This window comes from Tachyglossus aculeatus, chromosome 1 (genome assembly GCF_015852505.1).
Source record: "Tachyglossus aculeatus isolate mTacAcu1 chromosome 1, mTacAcu1.pri, whole genome shotgun sequence".
NCBI classification, from domain to species: Eukaryota; Metazoa; Chordata; class Mammalia; order Monotremata; family Tachyglossidae; genus Tachyglossus; species Tachyglossus aculeatus.
This window is the reverse complement of record NC_052066.1, coordinates 133,616,787-133,633,806: the sequence shown is the minus strand read 5'-3', so window position 1 is coordinate 133,633,806 and position 17,020 is coordinate 133,616,787. Positions and strand designations below refer to the sequence as shown.

Genomic DNA, 17,020 nt, shown 5'->3' with positions numbered 1-17,020 from the left:
ACCATACACAGTCCCTTGTCCCATGTAGGACTCACAGTATAAAACTGAGGTAGAACTGGTATCTTAATTCCATTTTCAGATAAGGAAACTGAGGCACAGAGCAGTTAAGTGACTTGCCCAAGGTCACACAATATATCAATGGTGTTTACTGAGTGTGGAATCAGAAGGTCATGGGTTCTAATCCTGGCTCTGCCACTTTTCATTCATTCAATCATATTCATTGAACGCTTGCTGTATGCAGATCACTGTACTAAGCACTTGGGAAGTACAAGTCAGCAACATATAGAGACAATCCCTACCCAACAACAGGCTTATGTCAGTTGTGTGATCTTGGACAAGTCACTTGATTTCTCTATGCCTGAGTTACCTCATATGTAAAGTTGGGATAAAGACTGTGAGACTCTGGGACAGGACCCTGTCCAACCCGATTTGCTTGTAACCACCCCAGTGCTTACTACAGTGCCTGGCACATAGTAAGCACTTAACAAATACCATTATTCTTCTTATTATTATTAATGTGTTCAGAAAATGTACTAAGGTCTTAGGAGATTACAGTATAGAGTTGGTAGATATAGTCCCTTTCCAAAAGGAGTTTACAGTCTAAATGGGGAGATAGACATTAAAATAAATTATGGATATACAGAAATAAATTATGGATATGTGGGGCTTAGGGTGGGCATAGGGAAACATTTTCTAGGAAGTAGGAAGGCAAGTGCTTAAAGGGTACATATCAAGTACTTATTCAAGTCCGAAGGGAGAGGAAATAGGGGAAATGAAGGTTTAGTTGGTGAAGACCTGTTGGAGGAAATGTGATTGAAAGTGGGGAGAGTGGTGGTCTCCTGACAGGAAGGGGGAGGTATTTTGGGAACAGAGGGAGGGTGTGGGAAAGTAAGAGAGATGTGGCCAAAGTACAGTGACTAGGTTGGCATTAGAGGAGTGAAAGGAGTGGGTTGACTTTGTAATAGAAAATTAGAAAGGCAATGTAGGATGGGGAGAGCAGAGTGAATGCCTAAAGCCAGTGGTAAGGAGTTTCTGTTTGATATGAAGATGGATGGTCAACCACTGGTGTTTCACAAGGTGTGGGGAGATGTGACTGAACATTGTTTTAGAAAAGTGAAACAGCATTATAATGAAGTAAGAGCTGGAGTGGAGAGAGACAGGAGACAGTTGGTCAGTGAGGGGCATGATGCAATAGTTCTAGGAACATAGTGCAATGCTCCATACACAGTAAGCATTCAATAAAAACCACTGATTAATTGATAATAAGTGTCTGGATCTGTGTGGTAGCAGTCAGGATGGAAAGGAAAGGGTGAGAGTCTTAGCTGGGACTAGAATGCAGGTCTCCTGTCTCCAGCCCTATCCTTTTTCCACTAGGCCGCATTGCCTCCTATGGTAAGAGATCTGCTAATTTCTCAGTCCCCAGGGTATAGTTCTAAGGCAAAGTGAAAGAAGTAGTTCTTGATCATAATAGATGCCTTGATTCATTTAGGTAGATTCACTAGCTTGATATGTGGTTTCTTTCCTCTCTCCCAGACATGTAAATGGTCTGGTGTACTTGTAGGGTGGGTGTAAAGCCTCCCCCAGACCTCTCTTCCACAAGCCACCCCATGGTGACCTGGTCAGTGTTGTCTCTTGGAGAATAACAGCAATGTGGCAGGCAGCCAAGAGGAGCAACCCAGTGAGCACAAGGGGAGATCAATTATCCCCTCTGCCTCGGACAACATCTAAGAGAGAGTATGGCAGCCACTTTTCAGTGTTTCTCACCCTTCCTACCGACCCCCTACATACAGATACTCAGCACTCCCTATCTGACCTTTGGAAATTCTGCCCTCCAGATTCAAAAAGAAGGTAGGAATGGAAGAGTTATAGGGATGTGGAGCTGGAGAAGGAATGGGTGTTTTTGGCCCTGTGATGATGTTCACCTTGGTCTCTTTCAATTGGCCCAGGAATCTGCTCTTAATGGTAGCTGCTGCCTGGGAATTCTGGAGCCTTTGGCTTGCTCATCCTGATGCCCTTGGGTGTCCACATGTCTGTTCTCCTTGCTGCAACACCTATGCACTTCTACTTGTAGCCCCTTTTCACTTAATATCATTCCACTCTCAGTCCCATTGCACTACTGCACATACCCTTGTATTCTCAAATTTCCTCTATATGTTATGCATTTTAATGTCTATCTCCCCCTCTAGACTGTATGTTATTTATGGGCAGGGATTGAATCTACTACCCATTCTATTTTATTGTATTTAGGACATACCAAGAGCTTAGTAAACACTCATTAAATACTATTGATTGTATGACTGATTAATTGAAGTGGGCAGGTGAATGAAAGAAGCAGTGTGGCCAGGGCGTCAGAAGGACATGGGTTGCAGGTCTGCTGTGTGACCTTGGCCAAGTCACTTAACTAATCTGTGCCTCAGTTACCTCATCTGTAAAATGAGGACTAAAACTATGAGCCCTACGTGGGACATGAACTGTGTCCAATCTAATTAGCTGGTATCTACCCCAGAGATTAGTACAATGGTTAGTACAATTAGTACAGTTAGCACGTAGTAAGGGCTTAACAAATACCATAGAAAGCAAAACAAAAAAAAGAACAAACAACAAAAAAGGAGCATAGCTCTCAACTCTTTTGCTTCTGTGCTTTCACTGCTCCCCCATCTTAGAATTTCCTCCTTCCTCAAATCCAACAGACCACAGTTGTCCCCATATTCAAAGCATTCTACAACCTCCTACAATTTTCCAGCTTCTGGAGTCATATAAGCCAGGCAACCATTTCATTCATTCATTCATTCAATCATATTTATTGAGTGCTTACGGGGTGCAGAGCACTGTACTAAGCATTTGGGAAGTACAAGTTGGCAACATATAGAGATGGTCCCTACCCAACAACAGGCTAGCCCTGAATGTGTATGTATGAAAAATCAATTCAATAGTCCCTTATTTATTATGATTTCTTGTAAATAGTGCTTATGCCTGCATACCCCATTACAGGATGAGCTACTTGTGGACTGGAACATTGTCTCCTAAGCTGGATGCGGAAAGGTATTGTCTCTATTGCAGAATTGTACTTTCCAAGCACAGTGCTCTGCACACAGTAAGTGCTCAATAAATATGATTGAATGAATCCACTGCATTTCCCCAAACACTTAGTACAATTAATTGTACGTAGTGAACACTCAATGAATACCTGTATACCTCCAACTACAACTATTACTACAAGAAGGAGGAGAAAAGGGAGAGGAAAAATAAGAGAGAAGAAATAGATGTAGGGACTGGACAAGGAAGGCAAGAAAGGGAAAAGGGAATGTAAGGAAGGAGGAAGAGGAAGTTATAGAACTAAGGGTAGGTAAAGAAGGAGAGAAAGGTAGTGAAAGGATGGACAGGGAAAAGAAAGGAAATAAAACAGTCTGGAAAAGAACCAAATGCAGGCTAAATGTTCATGACCAAATTCTTGAGGGGACTCAGGGTTGGGATTTACAAAGAATGGAGGAAAATTAGAGTAAAAGTGATGCTTGGCCTGAAGAATGGAATGAAAGGGAGTATTTGAAATGGAGGAATTTATTTTATTGTCCGCAGACTACATTATACCAGAAATGTCTGGCCTCTGTCAGGGATTGGGGTTTCAAAATATTAAAATTGTCAATCACATATCAAAAGTAGTACTTTATAATAATAATAATAATGTTGGTATTTGTTAAGTGCTTACTATGTGCCAAGCACTGTTCTAAGCACTAGTGTGGATACGAGGTAATCAGGTTGTCCCTCATGGGGCTCACAGTCTTAAAGATAGATTTTGGACTCTAATGGCTCATGGTAGCAAGAGAATAAACTTCTCAGGCCTGTATTAATAAGTAAAATGGAGGAATGAGGGCTTTTTTAAAAAAATGGTATCTGTTTAGTGCTTATTATGTACTGACTGAGCATTGAGACACTGTACTGGGCACTGGGTTAGATGCAGTATTATCAGGTTGGACAGAGTCCCTTTCCCACATTGGGCTCAAAGTCTTAATCCACATTTTACAAGTGAGGTAACTGAGGCAAAGAGAAGGGAAGTGACTTGTACAAGTTCACACAGCAAACAAGTGACAGGCTCCATAGCCCAGTGTTTATAGCATTGTCTTGTAATCCAGTGGTCATGAGTTCAAATGTCACCAGGGCCTTAGTTATTTTGACAGGGGATGTAGCTTAGTGGTAGAAGGCATGCTTCACATGAATGAGGCCTTGGGTTCAATCCCCAGCATCTCCACTTGAGAAGCAGCATGGCTTAGTGGATAGAGCATGGGCCTGGAAGTCAAAAGGACCTGGGTTCTAATCCTGGCTTCACCACAAGCCTGCTCTGTAACCTTGGCCAAGTCAACTTAAATTTTCTGGGCCTCAGTTACCTCATCTGTAAAATTGGGGATTAAGAGGGTGAGCTCCATGTGGGACAGAGACTGTGTCCAACCTGATTAACTTGTATATTGTAAGAGCTTAAAAAGTACCATAATTATTATTATTGTTTTTAACTCAGGTTCTCTGGTTCCTAAACCAGTGTGCTTTCCTCTAGGCCACACTGCTTCTCAAAGACAAAATATAGTCTAAATATATTGTAAAGCTTTTTTTTTCCTGAAAGAAACAACTGGAGATTTAATACTATGGCCAGTGCTTTGGAAGATTTTATCTAGGGGGAAATAAGTAGTCAGAGTCTTTAAGAAAGCAGTAAATATTATGGTTTATGACTGCCCTTTCCTGCAACCACCCGTTCTGAATGGAACTATCAGGATCTTGCTTATTTTTCTTTTTTACTTTATTTTATTGCCAAATCAAATGTCAGACTGAAATTTTGTTCCAGTTCTTTGGTTTGTATAGAATGGAATCAGAGGCTCACTGTGTTTACATTCATTGAGTATTGAGCCAATGCTATATCCACAGCTTGAATTCAACAAAAGAAATACAGTGAAATTTAAACAAAGATGACCACACAAGTGAGTCACTCTTTCAGGTAATCAAGGGATGAATGAAAGAGATGTCAAAACTTAAAATGTACTCATCACTAAATTTAAGGAAAATACTATCCACATGTAATTGTTAAGGCTTTACATTTCTTTTTTAAAGGAAGTAGACTAGTAGTTTAGGGGTATCAGCATCTTTTGAACACCTACTTTGGTGCCTTGGACTGTACTAAACATTTGCGAAGTAAAGAGTAAGGAGTTGGGGCTAAGGAGAGATATTTGAAAATCTGTGGATGTGTGGTAGCTGAAGCCATATAAGTGGATGAGATCGCTGAAAGAGTAAGTGTAAACAACAGGCTAGAACCCAATATGGAACCTCAGGGAGCACCCACAGTAAGAGTCTAAGGGGTGGAGAAGGAACAAGTAATAGATACTGAGAAGGAGTGGTCAGACAGATAGGAAAAGAACCATTATAAGTACTATGCCAGGGAATACAATTCCGGACACTGTTTCACTGAGATGATGGTATTTGCTAAGTGCTTACTATGTGCCAACCACTGTTCTAACCGCTGGGGGAGATGCAAGGTAATTAGGTTGGCCCATGTGGGGTTTACAGTCTTAATCCCCATTTTACCGATGAGGTAACTGAGGCACAGAAAAGTTAAGTGACTGGGATTAGAACCCATGACCTCTGACTCCTAAACCGGGGCTTCTCCCACTGAGCCATGCTGCTTAGCATGTGTTCTAGGGAATGAGAAGCAGCATGACCTAGTGGATAGATTACAGGTCTGAGAGTCACAAGAACCTGGGTTCTGCTAATCTCTGCCACTTGTATGCTCTGTGACCTTGGTCAAGTTATTTAACTGCCATGTGCCTCAGTTAACTCATCTGGAAAATGGGGATTAGGACTATGAGCCCCATGTGGAACATGGACTGTGTCCAGCCTGATTAGCTTGTATCTACACCAACACTTAGTACAGTGCATTGCACATAGCTAGTGCTTAACAAATACCTTTTTTAAAAAAAAAAAAGGAGCAGAGAGATAGAGGAAGACCAGGAGAGTAGAAAGACACAGGCTTGGTAGAGGACCTGGCTTCTAATCCCAGCTCCTCCCCAGCCTGCTGTGTTACCTTAGCCAAATCACTTCACTTTTCCATGCCTCAGTTACTTCACCTGTAAAATGGAGATTCAGTACCTGTTCTGACTGTGAGCCCCTTGTGCATCTTTCCCTGAATTAAACAAAAAGCAGGTGCTTAACAAATACCACAATTACTATTATTGTTATTACTAACAGTCTCACTGCAGAGGGTTGAGAAGAGAGTTAATGGAAAGGTAATTAAGCCAGCCAGTGACTAAATCTTAGGGCCATTCAAATCCCTTCAATAATTATAATAATAATGATGGTATTTGTTAGGCACTTACTATGTGTCAAGCACTGTTCTAAACACTGGAGTAGATACAAAGCAATCAGGTTGGACACAGTCCCTGTCCCACATGCAGCTCACAGTCTCAATCCCCCATTTTACTGATGAGGTAACTGAGGCAAAGAGAAGCGATGTAACCTGCCCAAGATAACATGGCAGACAAGTGCCGGAGCCAGGATTAGAACCCACAACCTCTGACTCTGAAGCCCATGCTCTTGCCAATAGGCCACGCTCGAACACCCATGTCAATGAGTCCTTGAGGTGAGGATGAGACATTATTTTAAGGTAAAAGTGGGGTAACTGGTTAAGAATGCTTTGGCCAAATCTATCATTCTGTTCTCTTCCCCCTCTGTATCTCAGTACATACCTGAGAGCCTGTTGAGTGGTTGTGTCAGGAGGACCTAGATTTTAAACCTGGCTGCACCACTGGTCTGCTGTGTAACTTTGGGCAAATACACTAACTTCTGTGTGCCTCACTTACCTCATCTGTAAAATGGAAATTAAGACTGTGAGCCCCATGTGAGACAGGTACTGTGTCCAAGCTGATAACACAGCACTTATAACAGTGCTTCACACTTAGTAAGCACTTCACAAATACCATAATAATAATAATGACAGTGCATATGTCAAAGGCACATCTCCTACAAAAGGCCTTCCCAGCCTATGCCACACTTTTCCTCATCTCCAACTCCATTCTGCGTCACCCTTTCTCCCTTTGCTCCCCCCTCCCAGCCCCACAGCACTTATACACATATCTGTAATTTCATTTATTTGTATTGATATCTGTCTCCCCCCTCTAGACTGTAAGGTCATTGAGGGTAGGGAATGAGACTGTTTATTGTTGTTTTGTACTCTCCCAAGCACTTAGTACTACAGGCAGCAAGCACTCAATAAATACGATTGAACAACTGAATTAATATCTTTCTCTCCTTTGCAAATTTACCTTCTCTTGATGATGATGATGGCATTTATTAAGTGCTTACTATGTGCAAAGCACTGCTGTAAGCGCTGGGGAGGTTACAAGGTGATCAGGTTGTCCCATGGGGGGCTCACAGTCTTCACCCCCATTTTACCGATGAGGGAACTGAAGCCCAGAGAAGTGAAGTGACTTGCCCAAAGTCACACAGCTGACAAGTGGAGGAAGCGGCATTTGAACCCATAACCTCTGACTACAAAGCCCAGGCTCTTTCCAGTGAGCCACGATGCTTCTCTTTTGACTCTATCACCCACTTACCCCACCCTGAAACATCCTTCCCAGTCAGTTTCATCAAATCATGCTCTCTTAATTGCAAATTCTCTAAAATGTGTGCTCCTACATGAAACATTCATTGATTTGATCTCTTGATCTTTTTTGTGGTATTTGTTAAGCATTTACTATGTCTCAGGCACTATACTAAGCACCGGAATAGATACAAGCTAATCAGATTGGACACAGTCACAGTCCCACATGGGGCTCACTGTTTTAATCCTAATTTTACAGATGAGGTAACTGAGTCACAGAGAAGTTAAGTGATTTGCCCTAGGTTACACTTCAGACAAGTGGAGGAGCTAGGATTATATGGATTATCTTCCATCCATATCATCCTGTCAGCGGCCTTATACTCATGAAGTTGAAATTATATCTATTTGTTATTATTTATTTGTTTCTCTTGTAACTATAGTATACTTGTCCATGGACCTTCTCTATATGTTGCCGAATTGCACTTCCCAAGTACTTAGTACAGTGCTCTGCACACAGTAAGCGCTCAATAAATACAATTGAATGAATGAATACCATCTACCCCATTAGACTGCAATCTCCTTAAGAACAAGGATCATGTCTAGACTGTGAGACCTTCAAGGGGTAGGATCTGTGTCTACCTCCCACCTCTTTCCCTGTTCTTAGTCAAGTGTTTTTTACACAGTAAGCACTAAATAAATACAATTACTACTATTTCTACTTTTAGTGCTCAACTCATAGTTGGAATTCAATGAAAACAATAGATACCTTGATGTTTTCACTATACCACTGTTGCTTAATTATAATTTGAACTTGTTATATAACAAACATATAATAGTAATAATAATAATAATAATGTTGGTTTTTGTTAAGTGCTTACTACGTGCCAAGCACTGTTCTAAGCACTATGGGAGATACAAGGTAATCAGGTTGTCCCACGTGGGGCTTACAGTCTTCCTTCCTATTTTACAGATGATGCAACTGAGGCACAGAGAAGTTAAATGACTTGCCCAAGGTCAAAAAGCAGTGGAAGAGCTGGGATTAGAACCCACGACCTCTGACTCCCAAGCCCGTGCTCTTTCCACTAAGCCATGTTGCTTCTCATAATCAAAATCTGGTACAAGAAGCTTGCTCACAATGCCAATGGACTGCCTCCATTTTACACATAGGATTCTTCCGGTTTTGTTTTTCTTTTATTCCAGGAATTCATTATTATTAATAATAATAATAATAGTAATAATAATAATAATGAAGATATTTGTTAAGTGCTTACTTTGTGCCAGGCTCTGCACTAAGCGTTGGAGTGGATACAAGCAAATCTAGGTGAACACAGTCCCTGTCCCATGTGGGGCTCACAGTCTCAATCCCCATTTACAGATGAGGTAACTGAGGCCCTGAGAAATGAAGTGACTAGACCATGGTCACACAGCACACAAGTGGCAGAGCTGGGATTAGAACCCATGACCTTCTGACTCACAGTCCTGGGATCTATCCACTATGCCAAGCCACTTCTCATATCCGGTCGTTCATTTTCAGTCTCTTTTGCAGGCCCCTCCTTCCCCTCCCATCCTCTTACTGTGGGGGTTCCCCAAGGTTCAGTGCTTGGTCCCCTTCTGTTCTCGATCTACACACACTCCCTTGGTGACCTCATTCGCTCCCACAGCTTCAACTATCATCTCTACGCTGATGACACCCAGATCTACATCTCTGCCCCGGCTCTCTCCCCCTCTCTCCAGGCTCACATCTCCTCCTGCCTTCAGGACATCTCCATCTGGTTGTCTGCTCACCACCTAAAACTCAACATGTCCAAGACTGAACTCCTTGTCTACCCTCCCAAACCTTGCCCTCTCCCTGACTTTCCCATCTCTGTTGACGGCACTACTGTCCTTCCCGTCTCACAAGCCCGCAACCTTGGTGTCATCCTCGACTCCGCTCTCTCATTCACCCCTCACATCCAAGCCGTCACCAAAACCTGCCAGTCTCAGCTCCGCAATGTTGCCAAGATCCGCCCTTTCCTCTCCATCCATACCGCTACCCTGCTCATTCAAGCTCTCCTCCTATCCCGTCTGGACTACTGCATCAGCCTTCTCTCTGATCTCCCATCCTTGTGTCTCTCCCCACTTCAATCCATACTTCATGCTGCTGCCCGGATTGTCTTTGTCCAGAAATGCTCTGGGCATGTTACTCCCCTCCTCAAAAATCTCCAGTGGCTACCAATCAATCTGTGCATCAGGCAGAAACTCCTCACCCTGGGCTTCAAGGCTCTCCATCACCTCGCCCCCTCCTACCTCACCTCCCTTCTCTCCTTCTACAGCCTACCCCGCACCCTCCGCTCCTCTGCCACTAATCTCCTCACCGTACCTCGTTCTCGCCTGTCCCACCATCGACCCCTGGCCCACGTCATCCCCTGGGCCTGGAATGCCCTCCCTCTGCCCATCCGCCAAGCTAGCTCTCTTCCTCCCTTCAAGGCCCTACTGAGAGCTCACCTCCTCCAGGAGGCCTTCCCAGACTGAGCCCCTTCCTTCCTCTCCCCCTCCTCCCCCTCTCCATCCCCCCATCTTACCTCCTTCCCTTCCCCACAGCACCTGTATATATGTATATATGTTTATAGATATTTATTACTCTATTTATTTATTTATTTATATTACTTGTGCATATCTATTCATTTTATTTTGTCAGTATGTTTGGTTTTGTTCTCTGTCTTTCCCTTTTAGACTGTGAGCCCACTGTTGGGTAGGGACTGTCTCTATATGTTGCCAACTTGTGCTTCCCAAGCACTTAGTACAGTGCTCTGCACACAGTAAGCGCTCAATAAATACGATTGATGATGATGATGATATGTTAGAGGGATAGGTCCATTAAAGTGAGGGAATATTACCTAGTGATAATAATTTGTGAGCCCATGCTGGACCCCTAGTACATATTCCAAATCAAGATCTTTTCAATTATCTGTTCTTATTACTGTTGCTAGATGCATGGGCTCTCAGAGAGTCTGTAATTTTTAGCCTTTGAAACAGTTTTAGAGATTTATGAATGCTGAAGATTTCTATCACTACTGTCCCCTTTTGATACTCATAAGCAAACCCTTCACCAGAGCATAAATACTTGGGTTTTTTTTCCGGTTTTGCTGTGAATGAAGTTATTCAAATGGACAGTAAATCTTCTATGAAAGATAAAGAAAAATGAAAAGAGGTAAAAGAGTTCAGTTTAACAGTTTGCCCCAATAAGCTGTCAGGAAAGAAAGGAAAACCTTTTGGTTAATTCATTGATAAAGAGTATAACAATAATTCTGGTATTTGTTTAGTGCTTACTATGTGCCACAGGCTGTTCTAAGCATGGGGATGGTTACAAGCAAATCTGGTTGGACACAGTCCCTGTACCACATGGGGCTCACAGTCTCAATCTCCATATTACAGATGAGGTAACTGAGGCACAGAGAAGTGAAGTGACTTGTCCAAGGTCATACAGCAGACAAGTGGTGGAGTGGGATTAGGACCCATGACCTTCTGACTTTCAGGCCCATGCTCTACCCACTATGCAACACTACCTCTGGATTAAAAAATAATTTTTCCCATACCTTCCCAGTTCTTATAATCCTCCAGGAATTCATTATTAATGATGCTCTCCACATCAAGCAGAAACTCTTTGCCCTCAGCTTTAAGGCACACAATCAGCTCTCTTCCCTAGATTTATCCTTGCTCCTCCACCCTGGTACCCAGCTCACACACTCCACTCTTCTAACACTAGTCTACCCACTGTGCCTCTCCCTCTTCTCTTTCATCATTAAAGTCTTGCTTACACTCTCTCTCCCGCAGGGAATTTCTCCCTCTTCACATCTAGCAAACCATTTCTCTCCTCATATTCTCCAAGAGCAATTTCCTGATTAATCTCTCCTCTTCTGTCCCTATTTCCCAACCGTGCTCAGAGAAGCAGCGTGGCTCACTGGAAAGAGCACAGGCTTTGGAGTCAATCAATCAATCAATCGTATTTATTGAGTGCTTACTGTGTGCAGAGCACTGTACTAAGCGCTTGGGAAGTACAAGTTGGCAACATATAGAGACAGTCCCTACCCAACAGTGGGCTCACAGTCTAGAAGGGGGGAGTCGGAGGTCATGGGTTCAAATCCCGGCTCTGCCAACTGTCAGCTGTGTTACTTTGGGCAAGTCACTTAACTTCTCTGGGCCTTAGTTAACTCATCTGTAAAATGGGGATTAAGACCATGAGCCCCATGTGGGACAACCTGATCACCTTGTAACCTCTCCAGTGCTTAGAACAGTGCTTTGCACACAGTAAGCACTTAATAAATGCTATCATTATGATTATTAATAACCTCCTACTTTCACTTCCACACTTCTGACAAGTGTGCATTTGAGTCCTTTCATTCATTCATTTATTCAATTGTATTTATTGAGCACTTACTGTGTTCAGAGTCCTTACCTGCCTAAGCACTTGGTACTCATCTCACCTCTCTCCACAGACAGCATTTACAAACATATCTATACATAGCTAAGCTTTGTTGCTTTTCCCTGTCTATAATTGATTTTTGTGTCTTTACCTCAAAGTACGTTAAGGCCAGAGGTGGTTTCTACTTTCCCAAGTGTTTATTATAGTGCTCTGTAGAATAAGTGCTCAATGAATTGGCAAACTTTCAGTAAAGAGAAAATTAGCCTGAAATTTATTCTATTCAGAGCAAGGGCCTGAGAGTCAGAGGTCATGGGTTCTAATCCAGGCTCCACCACTTATCTGTTTTGTGACCTTGGGAAAGTTACTTCACTTCTCTGTGCTTCAGTTACCTCATGTAAAATGGAGATTGAGACTGTAAGCCCCATGTGGGACAGGGACAATCTGATTTGCTTGTATCCATCCCAACACTTAATACAGTGCCTGGCACATAGTAAGCACTTAACAAATATGACAATTATTATTAGGAATATGCACTTGCTAGTCAATCCTGTACCAACGATGGCAAAACCAAGACGTCATTTAATTCTACTGTCAAAATACAATGAGAAATATAAAACTCAAGCTTTCTGGAAGGAAAATGAAATTTGTGATTTAATATATACCCCTTTAATTGTTAAAACTTTCACTATGAATTACATTTGCAGGCCCCCATATTTGAATATCTCAAAGTCAGTCAATGACAAATTTAGATTCTTGTGGACTTGCAAACTACCCAGTGCTCATTCAATCTAAAATGTAGCTCTTTAACCTCACCATTATAGCTAACGATGAAAATGCCTGCTGGCTGAAAGGTTTAATTTACACTTTCTTACTGCAAATCTAAGGAATATCGAATCAACTTTCTAGTTTCCAGAGTGATTTGAAATATACTATGCAAAGTGTACCTATTTGGGTATTCCTTGATGATTTGATAAATACTAATTTTGATGGTTTCATTTTCAAATCGATTATTGCTTCGGTCTTTGTATATCCGGAACTCAGCTGCAGTCACTGCTTCTCCATGAGGGATTTGAGTCAAGTCAAATCGAAACTCTTTGAAGTGCCTTCGCTGGTGAGAAAAGTCCTTGTCCCTTTCAACTGGAAAAACAAATATAGAAATATACGCATTCAATAATTAATGGTAAATTCTTCAGCTTTAAAAATAAATAATCAGAACGACACAAAACTGCGCAAATACTGAAACCACAAAGCTGGACTTGCTTCCAGTTAGGGAAATTCCATAAGCCAAGTCTTCAGTTCAAAAGGAAAAAAAAAAAGTGGTTTTATACATATTCCAGAATCCTGAATGGAAAGAATATCAAAGAAGGGGTTTTTTTTGTTTGTTTTTTCTTTAAAGGTCAATGTTGTAAAGTGATTAGAAAAGTGAAAGGGTCAGGAGAATCTCAAAGTAGATTTAAATCATATAATTGTTAGAAAGATTAAGGAGCCACAGGTAAGAGTAAATGGATATGTAAGTGATAAACAAAATTTAACCTGAGGTAAAGTACCCAAATAAAAAATTATACACATGAGGCTTTACCATTTAAAAAAGCCCTGAAAATGCTTTACATGTATACACAAATTCATGGGTTTTTCTGATGGCAAAAACATCCTCTTGTCTGTAGAAACATAAACAAGATGAAAAAATTATTCGATCTCTGGTCCTGCAAATGAAATCATGTCCTCCTCATGTGCCTTATTCAGTCAACTATCTTCTGTTTATATTTGAAATCCAGTTATGTTTTCTTCCATGAAAGAAAACAAACTTTGTAAGAAAGCTCACCAATTTTGAGAAAACTCCTTCCTTTTCCACTAGCAACTTGAGGATGTTTTTAATATAATTTTTAATAGAAATGTTCATTGGAATAACTGATTTATTGTGCAGCAGCCAAGTATTAGGTGTATTACAGAAAATAGCATTTCTTTACTATATGCACAGTGAATTTTCAGTAAACTTTATGTCTCATCTCTTATATACAGCATTCATCTATAATAATTCAATGAAACTAGTTACATATATTCTGTCCCAGATTCATTTAAGGTTCAACAAACCAGGAAAAGTCGTGGACATGGATTACATTGACAAAGAAATTGACAAATAGTTCCAAACTATTATTTTAAACTATAGTTTCAATCTCTTTTTCTCTACAAAACTTTTACAAGAGTTCCTACTAAGTCCCAAAACAGATAGATTTGAGTTTCACTTCCTTCATTCCCCTGCCCACTCTCCAGTGGAGATGCTAATGGACCATGAAGAAGGCAGAGGCAGGCAACAGGGTGAGAAAAAGGAGAAACTAGATATCCATGGAGATTTCAGGAGAAGACTATTATCCAAATGTCTGCTTTCCTAATGATCAGTTTTCCAAAGGAGGCTTAGTTCAGTTAACCCAAAAGAAAGCTCAGATAACCAAACACAACTGCAGAAGGGCTAATCTGAGACAACCAAAGTTCATTTTGTTTGGCAAGCCAAACTTTAAATTATCTGAAAACCACATCCACAAGTTCATTTGTATAGTCAGCATGCTACAGAATCTCCAAAATGGAGTCAGACCCTGAAAAATGAGCTAAAGGATTGTAAGTTGTGACTGAATAATTATGTTGTGATTTTAGAGGCAGGATACAATATATTTCCCTTCTTGCTATGCCATAAATCTAAACAAAAAGAAAGAAAAAACTCTTTTTTCATTAGCATTTAGCTTACATATAGACATATGTAGACACTCTAGTACTTTTAAAAAGGTTCATTTAACCCAAAATCATGTAAAGTAGGTGAACTTGGTCTTAATTTGCAAATAATAATATAAAGCAATAGTGAGGTTGAATACTTTGGCCTGGTCTACCAGAAAGTGAGTGACATGGACAGAATTAGAATTGAACTTTCCACATGTTATTTAGTATACCCAATCATGCCTGTTCTCCAAAGAACATCCATTAGGTTGTAAGCAGCTTGAGGGTAAGATATATGCCACATTCACTCTCATACTGTCTACTTTTGCATAAGTTTTGTAACATTAAAATAGAGGTGGGACTTTTACGTAGGGTCTTATAAGCACTAAGACGAGCAATGGGGGGAGCAGAAAAAGAATGGGGTAGAAAGAAAGAGATGGTTTAATGGGCAACTGTGACTGCATCTCTTACTTCTTTTGTGCTGTTCCAAGTGTCACATGTTATAGGCATTCAATGAATTAACCACCAACCTTTTTTCTCCTATTCCCTCCCTGCTGTATGACTTTAAATGAAGAAACCTCCCATCTCCTGACACAAATCCCTCTCTGCTGTGTTATCACAATCTGATCTTCTCCTGGAGTGCCCCAATACCACTTAAGCTACAGTTATTTGGTATAAAAATGACCTTGCATTTCCTCTTCCCAAATCTGAGTGGGCCACTATGCAAGCAAATATGGTATGTTTCACTTCTTTTATTCTCCCAAGCACTTAGTACAGTACTTAACCCTTAGAAGTAGTTCAACAAATACCATTAATTCTTTAACTGATTAGTTCACTGAGATTTTTAAATCTGTAGTTATATCTAGAATCATTATAAAGGCATGGAAACCAGAAATTTCTGTTGATTATGACCAATTAATGCATTTCCATAGACTAATTTGGTTATAAGTGAGAGAATCAATTGGACTTTATGAACATTACCCAAGTAGAATTATTATTATCAAATAATACATAAAAAATGCATGTACTAAGTTACAATTTCCAAGCAATTGCAGAAACTTCCAGTAAATTTTCAGGGTGATGCTGTACCATGTTTGAAATTCATTTCCAATTGTAACTCTTCAAAAATGCATTCATGGAACATAGCAGCTGAGCAATGAGTGTTTTGGATCATTTTAACATGTGCACCTGCATCATTCAGAGGAGTATTGAATCCATATTGTGTAAAGCCATCTACTGTTTGGAATCCTCCTGTGAAATGTTAGTGTAATAAAGTGGGAAGCTAGAATTTCATCCATTTTTCGAAATTTTCGGTTTTCTAATCCAGACCATTTAACCTAAACCCTTAGGGGTAAATTTTCAAAGACTTTCATAAAATTTATATTAACCATACTCCCCAGAATAAAGTTGCATTGTAGTCTCGACCAGGATGTCAAATGCCTAAATCCCACCGACTTGAATAATAATTACCTAAATAAATTCCAGACAGTATTTTGGAAAGAGTCAGGGAATGAGTTAGATTTACTTAGCCTTGTTATCCTAATGAAGCTTAAAATACTTTTTAAAGTAATCTCCACAACCCTGCTGGGGACCAGGCCAGTGACAAGAATTGCACCCCTCTTTCATGAACGGGCAGCCAAATGGTAAACCCAAGTTTATTGGTAGACCCAACCTCTTGACACGAGGTACAAAGCTCCGTTTTCTAGGCCAGACCACCTAATTCATAATGCTGTACTTTTGTCTTCTACAAGTACGACTTTGCACTGTACGAAATGGGACCTGTAACACACTCCTCCCAAGCTTATAGTTTTGGCTTGCTCTCGACTCTTTTGCTTTTGACTGGTTCCACACAATCTTCCAGCTGCCTGGAATTTCCTTCTGCCTTCTAATCCACCAGGTTACAGCCCTCCCCACCATTGAAATCTTCCTGGAAGACCTTAAAGGAGGTCTTTAGCATGGACAAAAATATTTTGTAAATCATGCTGCTTTAGGGCAGAAGAGCTCACGGACATGGATTGGCTATACTCCCTGATTTTCCCTGACAATAGGGACATCTAATGAGTGGATGGGTCTAGATCTACTTTGTATCTCAAATCCCTTCATTTGCTGTGTAATCCCTGAACTGCCCACATCCATTTAATAATGATAATAATAATAACTATGGGATTTGTCAAACTTCCACTGTGTGCTGAGGCTGGACCCAGGCCCAGTGCCACAAGGAGCCCACAGTCTAAATGGAGGTATTTTCTCCTCATTTTACTGATGAGGGAACTGAGGCACAGAGATTCAAGTGATTTGCCAAGGTCCAGTGCCTGGCACAGAGTAGGTGATTAACA

The 17,020-nt window shown here is 40.9% G+C and overlaps 1 protein-coding gene across 1 annotated transcript in view; it reads right to left on the bottom strand.

The window, feature by feature from the left end:
- BMP5 (bone morphogenetic protein 5) overlaps positions 1-17,020 on the bottom strand; it is a 158,737-nt gene that overhangs the window by 83,120 nt on the left and 58,597 nt on the right. The window contains exon 2 of the mRNA XM_038748209.1: positions 12,923-13,115. Coding sequence (XP_038604137.1) covers positions 12,923-13,115 — 193 coding nt within the window. The remainder of the gene's footprint in view (positions 1-12,922; positions 13,116-17,020) is intronic.